We start from the raw sequence: 20,995 nt of genomic DNA, 5'->3' as shown, positions 1-20,995 counted from the left end.
GCCCTGCATCGGGCTCCCTGCTCAGCTAGAAGCCTGCTTCTCCTTCTCCCTCTGCCTGCCACTTTGCCTGCTTGCTTGTTTTCTCTCTCTGTTAAATAAACAAAACCTTTAAAAAATAAAGTGAGAAATAGTTCCCAAAAAGCCATATAAAAAAGTATAAATAAATGCCCTAGGGCTGGAACCTGCCCTAGGCAGGTTCTGTGTCTGTCTAGGTCTGCGGCATATGCCCCCCGGCACAGCGTTAATTCCAACCGGTCCTGCCCCTAGCCCTAACGTCCGGCATCTGAGGCTGTGCAGGCAGAGACTAGCACATACGACAGAAGCTAGAGAAGGTTATGAAGCAGTCAAACCCAATCTAGGCTGTTTCACTGACTGCCTGGCAGACTCTTCTTTGCTTGATTTTACTTTTTTAAAAGATTATTTATTTGAGAAAGAGAGAGAGCGTGCGCAAGCTGGGGGGAGGGGAAGAGGCAGAGAAAGAGAAGCAGATTCCCTGTGGAGCAGGGAGCCCGACGCGGGACTCGATCCCAGGACCCTGGGATCATGACCTGAGCCCAAGGCAGACCTGAGCCACCCAGGGGCCCCTCTTTGCTTGGTTTTAAGTAAGACTGACTACCTGATGCTACTTTCCCAGTAAGCTGTGCTTCACACACGCCTCAATAAAAACTTTCAGGAAAGAGTTTGTCTTCCTCCATTGCTCCTTTCCCATTCTCTCCTTCTCTCTTCCTAGGGAGGGACCCCGCCAGCAGGGCTGCAGCAGAGTCTGTTGTGGCTCTGGAGGGAGCTCCTGCCTCACAGAAGATGAAACACAGCAGTCTGCTGTTCACATTCGCTTCTGCTGAAGACTTTACAACTCCTTTCTTTAAAGTGACAGCAGTGCATCTCCAGGGTCGTAAGAACATGCAGTTTAGGTTCTCAAATCATTCTCCAGAGCGTTTTATCCTGCTTTTTGATTTGCTCACTGGGACCTGCTATTTTGGAGAATGAGTGGATATTTTCCTTTGGATTAAAATGGCATGGCTCATTCTAAAATAAGTTACTAGGTTATTAAAAATGTGATCTTCCTCCTACACATTGACTACATTTTGGAGAGTGGAATCTCGCTGCAGGGATGCCGTGAAGAGGAGAGCAAAACTACAGGCCATTTCCTAGGTATTACCGAACCTAAACTGTATTTTAACATAATTTTAACTCACGCAATTTGCTTGACCTGTCTACTTTTTAGCATGTTCACCTTACGTGTTGCAAGAATGATAAGAGTAATTCTATTTGCAATGTACCAAGTGCATTTTTTTTAAATATTCAGCTTAAAGTGAGCAAAGGTAAGTAACTTAAAAGTGCACTGAAGAAGTTGTACAACAAATTATTCATCTTACTACTTCTACAATACTTGTTTATGAAAAGAATTGGTACTGATGATCCTGCTTTACAGCGCTCCCCCGAGGACTTGTCTCTACCATGGGAGAGCTGTCAAAATTGCCCCACAGACTGAGGAGTGGATGTCAGCCTGAAACTCAATCAATCAAGAGGAAGGAAGGCTTTGACCTGATGCAACCACTTTCGAAGACTGCCATCTCTCCCATATCCTCCTTTTTGCTTTTCTCCAAAACGAGTCCTTTCTACGGGATATCCCAGAGGTACCTGCATGTGTCCATGTGGAAGGGTGAGGCTGTCACCTCGGGTTTTTACAACCAATCACGACAACAGTGAGACCTGGCTCTAAACTGGCCAAAGTTTCTCCCAAATGTGTGGCCCAACATGAGCACTATCTTCCAGAATGGTTGTGGGGCTTCCGGAATAAATAGGGGGTAGGGTTCTTCCTTTCCTTAAATGTTTGTTCATGCTTGGCTTAACAGTTAACCAGATTCATGTACATAATTCATCTTAAATGTGGAAAACCTTATATTATGACTTCGCAGTCACACTATGCTCCTACGTCCACAAGTTTGGCTTTGACTACCACTTAGGTACAATACAGACACTTCTGCTACAATGCCATATAGAGACAGGTCGATAGACAGACAGACAGATAGACAGATAGGTAATCTCCTGGTAAGCCTGTTTTGCATAATTATGTATTTAAAAAAAGAAAAGAAAATAGGGCTTAAAGGAAAAATAGGGATAGGACCAGACCAATCCAAACTTAGGGAACGTCGAGACCAGAACCCCGAGGAGAACAAAATCAATCAGTATAGCTAAAATCACCACTGACATTTATAGGCCATTCTTTGTAGCCTTTAAACCCGGATGCTGGTGTTTTCCTTCTTGTAGGTCCTGGGGGACATTTGCTTCTAATACAGAGCAACTTCGCCAAAATGAAAAGTCCGATCCAGAGGTACCCTTCTTCACCAATCCATTTCCTCTCAGCTTCTCTGGATGCCCTGGCAGCTTCCCCAGACTGCCTAATATAGTAGCAAGTCTAGTTAGGACCATCTCGGAGCCACTACAAACTGCGCCCGCCCCCGCTTCTTGAACTAAAGGAAAGTATTCCGGCAGGGCTGTCAGCTTTTTTCTTAAGGCCTTCATAAATACATTGTCAGCGTCACTCTGTGAGAAACCTTGCCCTTGATCACTTCCAAACACTCACACTCAGGAGGAGATGTAGAAACCTTCAGCACGTCTGCACGGAATTGATACCATTCCACAAACGCACAAGAGCCGATATGCATTAAGGGAACACACACAGGAATAAACAGGCTGTGTCTAATGGTCCTGGCTGCCTCTGCTTGTCTGAGCTGCTAAACTACCAGAGCAGGTCATGCCAACCCCCTGGGGGAGGGGACGTGTGTTCAGGCACCCACACTGCACTGTGACATGCCTGGGTCTATAAGGGATTCATAACCTTGTAGCAGAAGACAAGGACTAAACACTTTGAAATGATTGTTAGCTCCAAAACTGAGATGCTCTAGTAGGAGAAGGTACAAAAAAACATCCCTTAACTTCCATGGCAATGCTCCGCATGGGTGGGAAACTTATCCTAAGGAGGGCAAAAAAAAAGAAAAGAGTCAAGATTTTCCTTTCCCTGAAATTGTCTGTCTTTGGGGTGGGATGTTATGGGCTAGCTAGTGGTGCCTCTCTATTTTTTCTAACTAGCCTGTGGGGAACTTACTCTAAATTCCTGGTTGGGGGCAGAGCACTTGAAAAAAACAAAAATGAGCCACCTGAGTTTATAATTTTTCATCAGGCATACCTTATACTTTTATACCGCTGGTGGTGGGGATGGAGGGGGAGATAAGGGCAGGGGAAATGAAGCTAAGTCCCTTTTCAATAGAGCAACTTGGAGAATGACTAGAGAATGGGAAGGACTTTATCAACCAAATGAGGTCTTGGGCAGGAGAAGAATGTTTCCACCAAGGGAAGTGAGCCATCCCAGAACACTATCAAGGAGAGCGCAGCACGCCAGATTTACTGCTACTCTGCTCATGGTGGCTTAGAGCGAATTCCCTCTATTTCCAGTTTTTGTAGGCTCACTTTATGAACGTGGTACCCTTCTCAACTGCTGTGGAAATTGAGATGACCTATGTTACCCCCGATCTCTGTAATAATTCCACTTTGGCTAAATACATTTCCTGTTGACAGTCAGGACCTTAAACAAAAATCAGCTCTGCCCCCATAACTGAGAAAACTCCAAAGTGCAAAGTGTGTGTGTGTGTGTGTGTGTGTGGGAGTTCATATGTGTGTGTTTGGAGGAAAAGGAAAAAGAGAAACTGGGCATTAGAACACAATTTATTTTTAAAGTTAATCTGGAAAACCTTTGAACTCATAAAAAGTGGCTTCTAAGAGTAAAAATTTTCAAGCCAGTTAGAAAGTAATACCTTTGGGACAAAAAAGAAGCAATATATCCATCATGGCTCATCTGAAACCAATTTCAAATGTGCTTCCTACAGATTAGATCTACGGTTGCCAAACTGTAGTTTGAAAAAATGGGACACATCTTGGGCCAGCTGTGAGAGAAAAGGACCATGTGTTAGTAACTGTGATCGGTGCAGTCTGGATGGGGTCCATCATATATTCCGATAATAGAAACTGGGATAAAGTGCTGAAATCCATATGCATGTACACGATTCACATATATATGTGTATATCGGGTTTATACCTTATTCTAATAATTTAACATCTGATGACCAGCTCAGAGTTTTAGTTAGCTCTAACTGAAACCTATGGGTCATCTATAGAAACTGAAATTTAAAAGGAACCCTATACCATTTCAACTAAATAAATGTTTTGAAAATAGCACCTGTTTTATAAATTATAGCACTATATAAACAAAGGTATCAAAGAAAGCCTTTGACACAAATAGAGAAAGAAAAAAAAAAAAGCTCATGATCACAATTCACCTTAAATAAGAGTGTAAACATGATTATTTTGGTATCAGGTAAGAAGAGAATTGTCTGGTATATAAGGCATGAGTGTAAATGTAAAATTTCTTTAAAAAAAAAAAACCTTCAATTTCCCACAGACAAGCTTAAGAAAGTTATTAACAATTAATCATATTAACATTTGCATAGCTCTTAGAATTTTTGGAGCACTTTAACATCTATTATTTCACTTTGTAAATGCAACAAAGATAGCCTCCAACAAAATAAAAATGCAATTGGTGTGTAGGTAGGAGGAAAGGTTAAATATTCGGGGATGAATCTGCTCAACAAGTCAAAATATTTAATTCATTTGTTTGAAACAAAACAGCTTGGATTATATACCTCTGATTGTCTGCCTTCTTAGGCAGAAAAAGGGCAAGAATAATTTCCATGTATTTGCATCAGTTAGTTCACAGTAGGGGAAATAAAATCTGGAGCTTTATTTGAAGAAAATCTACCATATTCACAAACAGATCATTCCACCCTTCCCCACATGCAGGCTCCCCATCCTGCTGGGCTCTGCATGAATTCATCTAAAGCTGGGGAGAGAAGTAGTTTAGGTCACTGAGCTTCGAGCAGAGCGGCCGGCTCTATCCCAACCAGCCTTTCCTGTTAATAGCGTCATTCTTTGTGTTACTGCCCTTCCAAGCACTGGATTTATCTTTGATTCCTCCTTCCACTCTACCAAGCTGCCAAGGCCTACTGATTCTCTTATTTCTCTTCTGTTCTCTTACACCGAGTCTCCCTTTTTTCTGGTCCTGGAACCTTTGCTGAAGCTCCTGTTCTAAAGCTACTCACCCTCCAACGGCTCTCCACCACCTAATCCATTCTCGACACCGTTACCAGTCTGCTATTCCTAAGGTTCTCTGTGTAACCTTCGGTGGTCCTTTCCTGACCACCAATCAGTAGACTTTGTGCGTGGCCCTGTGGTCTTCCAAACATGACCCTACTTATCCTACCAATATCTCTACACATACCGATCCAAGTATATACCTACACCACTTGCTTTTTTCCTAGTCACTGCCTGTCTTTATATCTTCTAAACCTGGAAATCTTCCTGGGAAGACCCTACTCATCCTCCAGGCTTCAGCCCTGGTGTCCCCTCCCTCAATCTTGTTCCGACTCCTTTAACTTCACGTGCCCCTCCCCGCTCTGAACCACATCATTTTGCTCACCCCTTTCCTATGACTCTTATGTTATGGATTTCTTTCCCTTCTCCCCAGGGGCAGGTGGGGAGCCCCCTGAAGGCAGGGACTGTATTTTGTCAACCGATAGGTTAGCACAGTGTATTGCTTATTGGAGACACTTGATATCTGTTGAACTGTGAAAAAAAACTGTATGTGTTTTTTTATAGGAAATTGTGTGTGAAGGCAGGTGAAGTCATTCTTGGATCAAGTTTCTAAAAAAGAAGTAGGCCTCCAGTTCACTCAAAATACAGTTACTCACTCTTTTAACAAGCAATCAACAGCCAGTAAATTACTCAGCCAGTGCATGCAATTCAAAGGTGTAACATACATAAGTGTGAGTCATGTTGGCAGCTGGGCAGCTCCACCTTGCTTCTACAGTAGAGCACATTCATCTGAGATGACTATGGGACAGCCACAAGAACAAACAAGTTAACCACAGTGTCAGACGTCACATCTGCACCAATAGCCCCAAAGATTGGTTTCCAAGCTTGGCAGGTGGCTCACTTAAATGTCTGATGGAGGGGCGCCTGGGTGGCTCAATCGGTCAAGTGTCTGCCTTGGGCTCAGGTCGTGATCCCGGGGTCCTGGGATCGAGCCCCGCATCGGGCTCCCTGCTCCGCGGGGAGCCTGCTTCTCCCTCTGCCCCTCCCCCGCCCCCGCCCTGGCTCATGTGTGTGCTCTCTCTCTCAAATAAAACCTTAAAAAAAAAAAAAGACAGAAAATCATAAGGCAGAGAACATACATTTCCTATACTGGAAGAAAACGCGTGTCTACGTGAACCTGTGCAGTTCGAACCCGTGTTGTTCAAGGGCCGGCTGTATAAATGTCAGGCCCGGCGAAGAGGCTGACTTTGCTTTCGGGCAGAGGGAACAGCAGAAGCAGGAGCGTGCGGGCAAGGGGGGCGGTGGGGCCGGAGAACAACGGGGCCAGACTGTACAGTGGCCTCCCTCTCCCTCTGCCTGCTCCCCCTGCTTGTGCTCTCTCTCAAATAAATAAATAAAATCTTAAAAAAATAAATGAATAAATGTCTGATGGATGCAAGAGAACAGGGCTGATAAGGCCTATATTCCAAAGCTGCATAAAGTCAGCAACACCAAGCCGGTCTCTGGTGGGCTCTGTGTGGCATATTCTCCATGTGGGATGAGCGTGAGGGGGGCTGTATGTGTGTGAGATGGACGCATGCTATGTTTTCAATACGTTTCCAGTAAAAGGAGAGAAGTGCTAATAGGCATATTGGATAATACGTAAGATTTAGGGATGTTTTATTTGTTGTTGGCCTTTTTATTTTAGATTAAATTCTTAAGACTATCCACCTCCTAATTTATGAATAACTCTACTTAGAAATTATTTATTCTACATTAAATTTTCAGTGTTCAAAGAGGAATTAAGCCCCTCTCTCTCTCTCTCTCTCTTTTTAAGTATGAGAAAGAATCAAGTTTTACAAATAATCTGGATCCGGGGCACCTGGGTGGCTCAGTTAAGTGACTGACTCTTGGTTCCAGCTCAGGTCATGATCTCAGGGTTGTGGGACTGAGCCCCATGATGAGCTCGGTGCTCAGCATGGAGTCTGCTGGAGATTCTGCCTGTCTCCCTCCCCCTCTGCTCAAGCATTCTCTCTCTCTAATAAATCAAATCTTGGGGAAAAAAAAAAATCTGGATTCAGTTTATTTATTTATTTTTTTAAAGATTTTCTTTATTTATTTGACAGAGAGAGACACAGTGAGAGAGGGAATACAAGCAGGGGGAATGGGGGAGGGAGAAGCAGGCTTCCCGCGGAGCAGGGAGCCCGATGCGGGGCTCGATCCCAGGACCCTGGGATCATGACCTGAGCCGAAGGCAGACGCTTAACGACTGAGCCAGCCAGGTGCCCCAATCTGGATTCAGTTTAAAAAAAAAGTTTCAGGGGAGGGCATCTGGGTGGTGCAGTCAATTAAGCATCCAACTCTTGATTTTGGCTCAGGTCATGGTCTCGGGGTCATGAAATCAAGCCTAGCCTAGGCTCCGCACTGGGCGTGCAGCCTGATTAAGATTCTCTCTCTCCCTCTCCCTCTGCTCCTCCTCCCGAACGCTCTCACGCTCGCTCGCTCTCTCTCAAAAACAAAAATTTCTGGGGGTTATAATGTTTGAGTATTTTGAAGCATAAAGGAGTTTTCTCACTAGTATAAAAGTTTAAAGAGGGGCTTAAGGAGCGTTTGCTAAGATAGTCTCGGGTCCTTTTGTTTGACTGGGGACACTGTACTTAAAGGAATGATACACAGAAACATGCAATATCCTACTTCTAAGTACTTATGCAAGAGAAAAGAACACGGGAAGTGATCAGCCTATGTGCAGCATGGAAGAAGGAAGGAAGGGATAGGAAAGAGAAGGGGAAAGAGGGATGCAATGAGGAAGGCAAGAAAGAAAGGACAGGGGAGAGAGAGAAAGGAAGGAAGTTATATGAGAGCAAGGAGAACTCAGAGAGATTGGGGGTTTGGGCAGCAACTGGTGTGTCTAAAAAAACTTACCACAGGAGAGGTGAAGGCTTTGTCATCATGGAAGATACAAGTACAAATGAGATGATGAAGATAAGGCAGTGTGTGACATTTGCATTTTCCAAAAAGCAACAGAGGACCTCAAAGTTAAATAGTAACTGAAACCATCAAAATTTTGACAAGAAAATCTTAAAAAAAATAAATAAAATAAAATAAAATTTTGACAAGGTATGTGACCTGAAGAAAGTACCACAGCAATAATAATAATAATAATAATAATTCCAGAACACTTAAGTTTCTAACCACCAAGGCTGTGACAAAAGACATTTAGCCTATTACATCATTTAATTCCAATGCCAATCTGGGGAGATAGGTATTGTTAGACCTATTTTAAGGATTAGGTAACTGAGGGTTACAGAGGGTAAGTAACTGGTCTAAGATCTCATAGCCGGTAATGGAGTCAAGATTTGAACCCTAGCAGATTCCACTCATTCATTCGCTCATTCTCTCAACAGGTATTTACCAACTGGGTGTCAGCTACTGGAAGCAGCTGGTGAAGAAAACAGGCATATTCCTTGCTCCCAGGACCTTATCACTAAGTAAGAATGACAGTCGATGAACAACTAAATAAGCCAATACCTATATAAATTTGATAAATTATAAAATTAGATATATACTATGAATGAAATGGCCAGAGAGCAGTATTAAAAAACAAAGCAGGCATTTGCAAATCAGACAGCATGGTTAGAGAGGTTCTACTAAGACCTAAAGAACAGGGAGGAGCCAGCCACAGGAAGGGAGAACATCCCCACAGAGGAGCGAAGAGCACACGCAAAGAGACTGGGAAAGGCCAGCCCAGCTAGAGCACCCTGACGAGGAGGCACAGTAACAAGAGGAGGTTGTCAAGGCAGGGAAGGGTCACGGCTGCTGCTTAGGAGTTTGGGTTTTATTTTAAGTGCCCCGGGAAAGCAAAGAATCGTTGTAGATAAGCTAGAGTTGTGTGGTTCAGATAACCACACTGGCTTCTGTGGGAATACGTAGGAGGCAGAAGTCAAAATGGAGAAAGCATGAAGGAGATCCTTGCGGGATTCCAAGAGAGATGATGGTGGCCTGGACTTGGGTGGTTAGTGGGGATGAAAGATCGTGTCTCAGAATTACTCTGAGACGTATTTTGGTGGCAGAAGCTAGAGATCTTGCAGACAGAAAGGATGTGTGGGGTGAAGGAGAGAGGCACAGAGGCATGTACTTCTCTGTCTTATAGGTCATTTGATTTTCTTAGCCTATTTCTTATACTGAAAAGTGAGCTAGATTTATATTGGTGTTTTTAATGATCTGTCTTTATAAATAGCTCATGTGCTAACAATCTCCATTTCTACACTAAGCTCACCAACTGACTATAACATGGCACAGAGGCATATCACCCGGGGAAAGACCTACCTTGAGGTGACAGGTGGTAGAAAGATAGGGCTTTCACAGCAAACCACCCTGGGTTGAACCACAACTTTGCCATTTGGCTGGGCAAATACACAGAAGTCAGAGCTCCCTGCTTCAGACTACCTACACAGGTAAAAACTCTCACAGTTTGGTTGTAAGAATTAAGTAAGAGAACCTATAGTAAGTCCTGGCATGTAGTAGAAAGGCAATACATGTTACTCTCTCCTTCTCTTCCCTTCTCAGTGATGAGAACGCCATCGACAGGTTCTCAGAGAACCTTCTGTCACAGAGTTAAACAGTATGCTTAAGTGCTGTATTTTAGATAACCAGGACACACTCTGGATAAGGGACTGCAGAGCCTCACACGGGTCCTAAAGGGTACTCGCATGGCAGTTCTAATTCTGTAACAACCACCCTTCACCCCTGACTGGAAGGGCACAGGACACCCAGTTAAATTCAGGTTTCAGATAAAACAATTTTCTAAAGTTTAAGTATGTCCCATACACTGTTTGGGAAATAGTTATACTAAATGTTTTTCATTATTCATCTGAAATTCAAAATTAACCAAGTATCCTCTATTTTTATTTGCTAAATTTGGCAACCTTATGACCAGGCAAGCCTCTACTCTGAATTGGAATCAATTGCTCCCGGATTAAATAAACTTAAAGAGAAAAGCTTTGAGTTCATTCAATAACCACTGTCTATCAAAAGTTAAGAGTTGGCAATCCTTTATTTTAAATCAAACTACATGAGGGGCGCCTGGGTGGCTCAGTCGTTAAGCGTCTGCCTTCGGCTCAGGTCATGATCCCGGGGTCCTGGGATCGAGCCCCACATTGGGCTCCCTGCTCAGCGGGAAGCCTGCTTCTCCCTCTGCCACTCCCCCTGCTTGTGTTCCCTCTCTTGCTATGTCTCTGTCAAATAAATAAAATCTTTTAAAAAAAATTAAATTAAATTAAATTAAAAAACAAATCAAGCTACATGAAAATAATTTGAAAGTTTAGGCCAGAGTTTTATCTGTTTGGGGATTCCTTTTGCATAGACCCAGCAAGTGCCGATTTCCAGGTATGGTACTAAGAAAAAAAAATAAGGGAAACATCAATATCTAGGTAACTATAGAAGCCATCTAAAGCAGCGTTACTATTTGTTATTATTCCAATAAGACAGGGGCTTGATCCAGAATGAAAATCAGCACATCGAGAAAGTTTTGTTATCAAAAAATCGTCACTTGTACCAAAGTATTTACTGGTTGGTTTACACCGTGGTACACAGTGGTTCACGTTCTCAGTGTGGACCGGAAAGAAAAAATTCACAGACTGGTGCCAGTCCAGGGACCACATGTGAGTAGCACTGATGGAAAACCCCCAGAATTTGATATGTCATACCTTCAATCTAATGGCATAAACGAAGCGATCTCCTCCTTCTGGCCATTTTGCAGACTGAAGAGCCTTTTTTAAAATTTCCTTGAAATAAAGGCAAAAACATTTTCTCCATTCTAACAATCTAACTAAACACCTATCAAAACAAGGATTGCCCCGATTTTAGAAAGAAGAGGATGTGTGCTTACTCTTCTTGTCGCAAGTCATTGACGCTGCGGTCCAGTGAGATCATGTCACTTGCCACCATGTTAAATCCAAACTCTTTAATGCTGGCTTGAATTGCATGTTTGAATTCTGGTCCCAAAACCAATGGCTTGGCGTTCTCTCCAGGGCCACCAACCACTCCATGAGGCTCAGGTTCTTTGGGTTCAAAGTTACTGAGGATCCCTGGACGAAGCACAGGATCTCGGTAGGTGAATGTCTGAGGCTTAAATGTGAGAAACTGCCTCTGCATTATGTCCTTCTGGTTATCTCCTCCAGCATGGCGCTCTTGTTCATTTTTCGCCTTGTTTTTTCTTCTAATAGACTCTAAGTCCACTTCTACTCCTTCAACATGAGGCCATGGTACCACAGGTTTGAATCTGTCATCCCCAGCAGCTAATCCATTGCCTCCTCGGTTAGACATGGGGTTACTGACATCTCTGGCTTCCTATACAAAAGGGAGGGGGACATACAATGAGTACATGAAGGCAAACCACAGCAGAGTTTATGATATGAATTTTCATGTTTAATAAAAAGCTGAGGCAACAATAAAATGATTTAAAATGTTAAACAGAAGCAGGCTATTTAATCAGGACTTCCCATTAAAAGATATCTTTTGCGCAGGGGGGAGGACATCCTAAGAAACAGATTATTTCCCTTCCAAAATAAATGAAAGGATACATTTTTTTTTTTTTTACCTCTCCCCTTCTAAAACTCTCTATCAAAGACCTCTTAGTAAAGCACATTGTTATGGGTTAAAACAATGGGGTTCTAGGAGCTTTGACAAAAAGACATTTAATAGGTCATGTACAGTATGTGGTTTTCCCAGATGCCCGGTGTACAATAAATATAACTACTTGTCAGTAATACAGCCATATGGTGGCAGTGGTATTAGATGCCACCCATCACGAGGTGGGCTCCGTGCCTCTAATGGCAGAGGAAAAGGCGGGGATGTGCACGCGACAGTCAGTATTTTCTACTCAGTGAGAGTTTAGCTGAATTCAAAACTAATTTTTTTTTTTTAAAAAAAAGCAAACAAAAACAAAATGCTAAAGACTAACCAATTCAGTTTAGGCTTTTAAACCACACCGAATGCCTAGCTTGCCCCATTCCAGAGGTAGCCCAAGTAACAACAGATTTGGTGCATACGGGTATTCTGTAAGGCTGCCTCCCGTGTCTGTGTGGACCCTCCCCATCACCTGTGCAGATTTCGGTGAGAAATTCTGAGGGCTTTTGCTGCTGAGGTATCCTATGTGAAGTTTTTGCTAAATCAGTACCATTCTTTGCACAGGGCAGTGTTTTTCAATGTTAGCATCACCTCAGTGGCTTTAAAAAAATACTGATGTCTGTGTCCCATCCCTGGACTTTGTGATTTAATTGGTCTGGGCATTCCCATTTTTGAAAGCTCCCCAAGTGATTTTAATATGCAGCCAAGCTTGAGAACCTCTAACTCAGAGGAAGAGCTGCTAGCTATAATTAGACAAGAGGATTATTGAGTATGCACAGCTGGGGAAGAGGCAAGGTGAACTTCAAATTGCAAAACAGGCGAACGGGTCTGCCACTTTACTCCACATTGAGATTATCGGAGTCCACAGATTCATAACAGAATTAGTACCATATGACCAAGATGTGTCTACAGTGTTAGAGCTATCTTGAAAAGTAAAGTTAAAAACTTGATTTTAGGGATGCCTGGGTGGCTCAGATGGTTAAATGTCTGCCTTCGGCTCAGGTCATGATCCCAGGGTCCTGGGATTGAGCCCCACATCAGGTTCCTGGCTCAGCAGGGAGCCTGCTTCTGCCTCTCCCCCTGCTCATGCTATCTCTCTGTCTCAAATGAATAAATAAAATCTTTAAAACAGGGCGCCTGGGTGGCTCAGTTGGTTAAGTGACTGCCTTCGGCTCAGGTCATGATCCTGGAGTCCCGGGATCGAGTCCCGCATCAGGCTCCCCGCTCGGCGGGGGGTCTGCTTCTCCCTCTGACCCTCTTCCCTCTCGTGCTCTCTGTCTCTCAATCTCTCTCTCAAATAAATAAATAAAATCTTTAAAAAAAAAATCTTCAAAACAAAACAAAAAAACCCTTGATTTTAAAGAGGACAGAAGTAAAGTGCTAGGTATGATGTTGAGATGTATGTTGCTATCTGCTGGGAGTTTATGGAGAAACAAAGATCTCTTTAGAAAGCCAGTTAATTAATTAATTAATATTGTTTAATATTTATCTTTTTTATTATTATTAACATATAATGTATTATTTGTTTCAGGGGTATAGGTCTGTGATTCATCAGTCCTACATAACGCACAGTGCTCACCACAACACATACCCTCCCCAATGTCCATCACCCAGCCAGTTAATTTAAATGTGAATTTAGTTGAAGTTTTGGTAAGGGCTAGCTAAGGACTGATTTGGGGGAGTTCAAAAAGGAATTTTAAAAAATTTATTTGTTTAGGTAATATAAGCATATGATAGAAAATTCCAAAGACCCAAAAGGGCATCTAATGAAAAGCAGGTTTTCCTGCTTCCTCTCCTATAAAGGCAGTCACGGCCAGCACTTTGGGAATCTTTCTAGAGATGTTATATGCATGTCTAAACACACATGTGTGTAGGTAACAAAACAATTGTTTTTAATATGGCACAAAGATTTTAATTGACTTGTTATTTAAAAAGGAAACCTGTAGGGCGCCTGGGTGGCTCAGTCGGTTAAGCGACTGCTTTCGGCTCAGGTCATGATCCTGGAGTCCCGGGATCGAGTCCCGCATCGGGCTCCCTGCTCGGCAGGGAGTCTGCTTCTCCCTCTGACCCTCCCCCCTCTCATGTGCTCTCTCATTCTCTCTGTCTCAAATAAATAAGTAAAATCTTAAAAAAAAAAAGGAAACCTGTACAATGTCACAAGTGGTTCGAAGGTGAATCCAAAGAACAAACATCTAAACATCAAGGATACTGCGAAGGATTTATAAATAGATGCAAAACTGGTAACCTTGGTCAATGTCCACAAGGCAATAACCAACTGCACTCACTGTACACAATTTCCATTTCAATGGCCGAGAATCTTTTGCATTACCATCAGTATTCTGTCATTTCCAGCACTGTAAAATAGCTCAAAGATAAGGAAAGGGCAAGATAACCCAGAAGCCAAGCCAGAGAGTATACCTAATAATCTTTTTGGTCCACTTCAAAGTTTTTCCGTAAATTTCCTCCTATAACACAAAACTAAATATAAAATGCAACACTCAGCCTGAGGACATAAATGTGATACCTTTCTTCAGGCATGTGTTATAAGGTAGATAAGGCTTCTGGATCAGGCTTCTATCATCACACACCTCCGTAGCAAGGACTTAGTTGGAGCCTAACCTGTGAGCCCTACTGGCTCTGAGGATGGAAAAGGTGGACATCTCTCCAACTTATCTCCCGGCTCTTTCTAAAAGATTAGTGTTGTGGCGGTGTTGTAGGCAAATTAAAACAGAAAAATCATTATAAAACTCTTAAGATACTGGATCCAAGATACTGATGTTGAACCAAGTATCACACATAAAGAAGAGTCTCCCCCACTTCAATTTTTCACATCAAGGCTCCAGTGAATCTGTAACTGGGGAGGTAGAAAAAAAGGAGGGGAAGGAAATGTCAAATACAGAAAAGCAGACTGAACAGGTCTTCAGATGTCAACATCCGTAACCACAGCAACCACTCTACTTTGCCTAAAATTCCATAGAGAGCACAGTATATGCTGGAAGAGTATGAAATATGGTGGTATGAGCAATTGTAGTACATGAAAGACCCACACTGTGAAATACACGCAACGGTTTAGGTTGGCCTATGCTAATGAAAAATTTGAGAATTTAAATATTTCTCAATGGGGCGCCTGGGTGGCTCAGTTGTTAAGCGTCTGCCTTCGGCTCAGGCCATGGTCCCAGGGTCCTGGGATCGAGCCCCGCATCGGGCTCCTTGCTCTGCGGGAAGCCTGCTCTCCCTCTCCTGCTCCCCCTGCTTGTGTTCCTCCTCTCGCTGTATCTCTCTCTGTCAAATAAATAAAATCTTAAAAAAAAAAAAAAAATTTTTAAATATTTCTCAAATTTACCCGCCTCAACAAGAGACTATCTAATGGATTTGAACTTCATGCTTATCTTTCTCCAAATTAGATCTTTTCTTTCACTTGGGGGTTCTTTGTCTGATCTTCCACTGTTGGTGCTCTTCATAGTTCTCTTAGAAGTCCACCCATCAGTCCAGCTTCATTCTGGGTTATGTCCTTCTTTTCCAAGAGTCATGACCAGATTTGCATCGACCATTCCTACATCCCTCTCCTCAGCCCACATCACACTTCTCATCTCCAATCCTTACAATTGGCTGCTTCCCAAATTTCTATTTATATCAATCTTATTATATCTACTTGTATCAATTGACCTTATATCTACTTATACATCAATCTAGTCCCATGTTAGATTTCTACTTATATCACCCTAGTACCTAAACTTAAGATACCCCAAACTAGTTGAACTTCTTTTTACCTCACATCACAAACCTGTTTGGATTACAGTCTTTCCCTACTTAGGGGACAGGAACCACCATCCACTCAACTGATCAAATCCAACACCTGCATTTCATCCTCAACTTCTTGTTCTCTTTGATCTACCCAACTGACGTCCAATCAACCCCTGATACCCGTCAATTCTATTGTCTTTGTAGCTCCTGAATTTGGCCGCTTCCATCATTGCCCCTGCCTTAGTTCATACCACCCTCACTCCTTAACAGAATTACTACAATAGTGATAATAGTGATGACTAAAAATACTATGTTCTAAGTGCTTTGTATATATCGATTTATTTATTTATTTTGCCAAGAGTTAGGCTCTGTGATTACCATCCCCATTTTACTGATAGAAAATCTGACAGAGAAGTTACTCAACAACAGAATCAGTACATGGTAGGGCCAAAATTTGCATCTCAGCAGTCTGGCTCAAGAGTCCATGCTCTTACTGGGTGTTATACACAACTAAAGATTCGTTGAACAGTACACCAAAAACTAATGATGTACTATATGTTGGCTAATTGAACATTAAAAAAAAAAAAAGAGTCCATGCTCTTAACTACTATACTTGAGTGCTTCTCATTCTAATGCACGCATGTTCTCTTGCTCTTCATTGTTTTTTCTACATAGCAACCACAGTGACTTTTCTAAAATTCAAATATGAACATGTTACTTTCCCTGCTTACAACACTCCACCGCTGGTCCACTTCCCTCAGGAGCGTTTATAATCTTTAACAAGGAGAGTTTATACTCTTTTTTCTTCACCATACCCCTAGAAGAGGGGTTGGTTAGCTTTTTCTGCAAAAGGTCAAGAGTTAAGTATTTTAGGCCTTGCAGACCACTGGGTCTCTGTTGCAATCATTCAAATCTGCCATTATAGTGCAAAAGCAGCCACCAATGATATGTAAATGAGTGGGTATGGTTGTGTTCCAATAAAACTCTTTACAAAGACAGGCAAGAGGATGATCTGTAACCACCAGCCCTCCGAACCCCTGCACTAGACGAAGTTCTGTGAAAAAGGAGGCGCCATGCCTACGGTATGTACCAGTGCATTCCCCATGTTTATCCTGGCACTAATTCCTCAACAAATATTTACTGAATAAACGAATGAGTCCTAAAATTTCTGCTTTGGTTATGAGAGAAGAAAAGGAAAATAGAGAATGGAGACTATGGAATGGGGAAGAGGGGCTTGGATCAGATGGTGTATCTGGCAATACTTCACAAAATCAGCAGGAGAACAGGATGTAACTTCATATTCTCTGCATAGTAGTGTACTCTTTTTTTTTTTAAAGATTTTATTTATTTATTTGATAGAGAGAGACACAGCGACAGAGGGAACACAAGCAGGGGGAGTGCGAGAGGGAGAAGCAGGCTTCCCACGGAGCAGGGAGCCCGATGCGGGGCTCGATCCCAGGACCCTGGGATCCTGACCTGAGCCGAAGGCGGGCGCTTAACCGACTGAGCCACCCAGGCGCCCCTACATAGTAGTGTGAATAACGCTGTAATAGTCACCAGAAAAATTGAATTTTCTCACTTGCCAAAGCCTGTATGTCATTAAATCTGAAAGCAAACCAAATACGAGAATTGTCTAACCCCAAGTCAATTAAAAATAATCATGTCCAATCTTAATGTTATATGATTCAAAGAATGGCTACAAAGCTGTGTAACGCTCAATTCCCCTGTGTAGGAAAACTACATACTCCTTCTTCCTGAGAGTCAGTGAGAATCAGTAGATGCCTTTGTGACTCACTGGCACTATAATATCTTCATAAGCACCAGCTGATTTACTCTACAGTCAAAAATCAATGAATCGCTGTTGACTAGAAATGGAAAAGACAATCAGGAGATAATTGCTTAAGATCACTATGTTCATAAAGGTGGAAATATACTGAAAAGTATAATCACTTATCATCAGATGGAAATATGGGATTATCAGAAATCAGGTCAGACTATTCACTTTCCATCTTACAAAGCTCCCCCTTCATCCCCAGATTCTATTTATGTGTGATATTTTCCCAAGATGATTATGATCTTGATAGGAACACAAATGACAGAAATGATAGGAATGCAAAGGAATTTAGAAAAATAGTCTTTAGATATAGGCTTGTCTGGATTTGAAATTATAGGTGAACCTAGAAAATTTAAGCTCTTAATGCTGAGCTCCTGAAGTCACATGATTTCTGCAGAAATTACAATTTAGTTTCAGAAAGTGGCCACTGCTAATATTCACACTATTTGGTTATCGTGCTACATGAGCCACAGAACTTAAAAACGTAAGTCAAATTTAATTCTATGATTTAAAAACCCTCTTGATAAGAAACACCTTTAAAAAAAAGATTTTATTTATTTTTGGGCGGGGAGAGAGAGTGTCGGGGGGGCAGACGAAGAGGGCACGAGAGAGAATCCCAAGCAGACTCTCTGCTGAGCACAGAGCCCTATGGGGGCTCGATCCCACGACCCCAAGATCATGACCTGAGCCAAAATCAAGCGTCCAAGGCTTAACCAACTGAGCCACCCAGGCACCCCGAGAAACACCTTTAATTAGAAGAATGACCCAGCATCTTTTCTCTAGCTCCACTTTCTTCTGCTCCTAGGTGAGTGAGCAACAGGAACAAAGAAATCAGGGAGGGAGATAGTTAAGGAGGCGCTGGAAGAAACTGGGTGTGCTTGTAAGCTGGGCCTCCCCAGACTCTTATCCACCAGTGGCAGAAGGTGGGTGGGAAAGCAGGTGCTCCACCCTCAGTACCCTTGTTTCTCTCTGATTAGTTAGAGCTGGATTCTTAGCTAACCCGTCCCTGTGGGCATTTTGTGCGGGCTGAAGACCATTCACTCCTGCTCTTTTCAGCAGGCTGAAAGGGACTGCATGGCGGAGGGGGGGTCAGTGGCTCCCGTTGGTCGTGAGGGGCAGGGGTGAAGTGGTTTGACTGTGTTTAACTAGAGCAGAAAATGGAAAAACCCAAGATTAAACAGAGACCTCATCAGTCCTTGAATATCTAAGGTTGTCTCCCTTACAGAAAGAGACCTATCCCAAGCCTGTGTAAAGACTCATGAATTAGGAAGAGATTGAAGACCAATGGCAAGGCCTCTGTTAGCAACTAGGGCAGAATTGAAAATGAAGAAAGGTGTGGCTTATCAGTATTACACTTTTTTTTTTATTATTTGAGAGAGAGGGGGAGAGCACAGAGGGAGAGTGAGAAGCAGACTCCCCACCCAGCAGAGAGCCAGACGTGGGACTTGATCCTAGAGCCCTGAGATCATCACCTGAGTCGAAGGCAGATGCCCAACTGACTGAGCCACCCAGGAGCCCCTCAGTATTACATTCTGATAGAAGAATTATCTGCTGAAAGAAATACACTCCCAAAGCAGGGATTTCTATTCGTCTTTCTCCCCCTTCTCCCCCCAGGCCAGGTTATAAACCAAAAGGTAACAGAAAGGAGAAAACAGCATGGTTGACATCACAATAACTGTCCACCAAAGGAAATCCAGGTCAGCACTTCTAGTACTAGAAATTAGACTTTGGCAGGGTAGCCACTAGTCATAGTAAGCCAGACTGACCCAGCCTTTCTCTAGGGACTGCAACACTGAGACTGGTCTGTGGAGAGCTATATTACATAATAATTTAGTCCTTTTATTTTCTCTCAAAACTTATGATACACTATGGCAACCATAGTTACAAATGGGTTAAGTTAGTGCTGTAGTATTAACCACCCACTGGAAAGACTTTACCAGGTTCATATGGGGGCATTTTGAGTCAATTAAATGCGACCTCTCCTTAACCAAATAAGCAAACTACAGTATATAATACAGATCTACCCTGTACTATTGTGGATACTACTGAAATTAATAGGTGTCTTCCTAAAGAGTTAGCTATATCACATTTTGAACATTTAATCATCTTAATAAAAGAGATTTCCATTATAAGAGTCTCCCAATAAATCCCATAGTTGTGCAACTAGTCGGTTTTTGCAGATTTGGATCTTCATGCACATCATATGGTATTCTTAAGAGAAGTATCCATCTGCACTGACACTATTTTCTGAAGATCTCTGCACATCTTGAATAATCATGGTCAACTATAGAATATCTCGATATGGCAAATTTTAAGTCTTGGGCTCTTTTCAAAATTCAAAACAAAATTTAGTTCAACCAAAGTAAATGACTGAAGTGGTTAAAATTATAAAATTTATCTTTTTTTTAAAGATTTTATTATTTGAGAGAGAGCATGAGGGGGGGGGCGGAAAGAAGGGGAGGGGAGGGGGCAGAGGGAGAGGGAGAAGCAGCCTCCCTGCTGACCAGGGAGCCCAACACGAGGCTCAATCCCGGGACCCCAAGATCGTGACCTGGGCCGAAGGCAGATACTTAACTGACTGAGCCACCCAGGTGCCCCATAATATTTACTTTTTAAAAACCATGTCAATGCATTGCATTTTTTTTTTAAAGATTTTATTTATTTATTTGAGAGAATGAGACAGAGAGAGGGAGCATGAGAGGGGGGAGGGTCAGAGGGAGAAACAGGCTCCCTGCTGAGCAGGGAGCCCGATGCGGGACTCGATCCCGGGACTCCAGGATCATGACCTGAGCCGAAGGCAGTCGCTTAACCAACTGAGCCACCCAGGCACCCCAATGCATTGCATTTTTAAAGGCATCATTCTAACCTACAAATTCCTCAGTAATAAACATTTTCAATTTTCAACATCTAAGTTAAAACTATAATTGAAAATGGGAGATTTCATGCAAAATCCTTCTCTGTATTAATACCATTATCTCTAATGTTCTATTTTGTAAATGTGAAATTACCATTAAGCACCAGTAGGTCAAGCCAGCAGTTCTAAACTCAGCAATTGGCTCCGGGTATATTCCCCTGCAGTTCCATGAATATTTCTAACACTGCTCTTCCTGAATTGCCTTAGTATCTGTGTACATGCTTCTCCCCAGTCAGACTAAGGGCTCTTTGAAGACAGTGAGTGTGTGTCTGTGTGTCCTCCCACATGGGGGCGGGGGTAGCCAGCAGGTACTCAATGCTTGTCTCTTCACAGACTAAGTGGAGAACACCTAGCTGCGGGTCATCTTTTATTATGTTGCTAGAATATAAACTGACTTTGGAGCCACTGTCTTATGCCACTGCTTGGCTTGATTTAAGCTAGCATTTTGAGAATCCAAATGAAATAACTAAAAACATTATTTTCTCTACTAACAACATTGCTTTCCCTACCAATCTAAAATTCGAATAATCCTTTTTTTAGTTTCTTCTCTTCTTCAGATTTGGATAAATCATGTCTGCAAGTGAAATTTGTTACTTCATGGAAAATGAGTACTTTATTTAAACATGAGAAAGTAAATCTGCTGGTGTTCATCTCAGTCCTCTAAGCCAATTTATCTTGCAAATGGTTTCCTGCTAAATGGTTTCCTGCTAAATTTGGGGCTTGTTTTAAAACAGTAATAAGATAGAGAT

At 42.4% G+C, this 20,995-nt stretch overlaps 1 protein-coding gene across 3 annotated transcripts in view; it reads right to left on the bottom strand.

Moving 5' to 3' along the window:
- Positions 1 to 20,995, bottom strand: part of LOC102731379 (N-acetylgalactosaminyltransferase 7) — a 130,514-nt gene that overhangs the window by 44,333 nt on the left and 65,186 nt on the right. For 2 of the 3 annotated variants that reach the window (XM_081810989.1, XM_081810985.1), the window contains exon 2: positions 11,015 to 11,475. In XM_081810989.1, the coding sequence (XP_081667115.1) occupies positions 11,015 to 11,475 (461 nt within the window). Of the gene's footprint in view, positions 1 to 11,014; positions 11,476 to 14,278; positions 14,441 to 20,995 lie in introns of all 3 variants that reach the window. The other variant, XM_081810991.1, reaches the window with a different exon arrangement.

This window comes from Leptonychotes weddellii, chromosome 2 (assembly GCF_054177405.1).
Source record: "Leptonychotes weddellii isolate Sample4059 chromosome 2, ASM5417740v2, whole genome shotgun sequence".
In the NCBI taxonomy this organism is placed as follows: Eukaryota; Metazoa; Chordata; class Mammalia; order Carnivora; family Phocidae; genus Leptonychotes; species Leptonychotes weddellii.
This window is presented reverse-complemented; position numbering and strand designations above follow the sequence as displayed.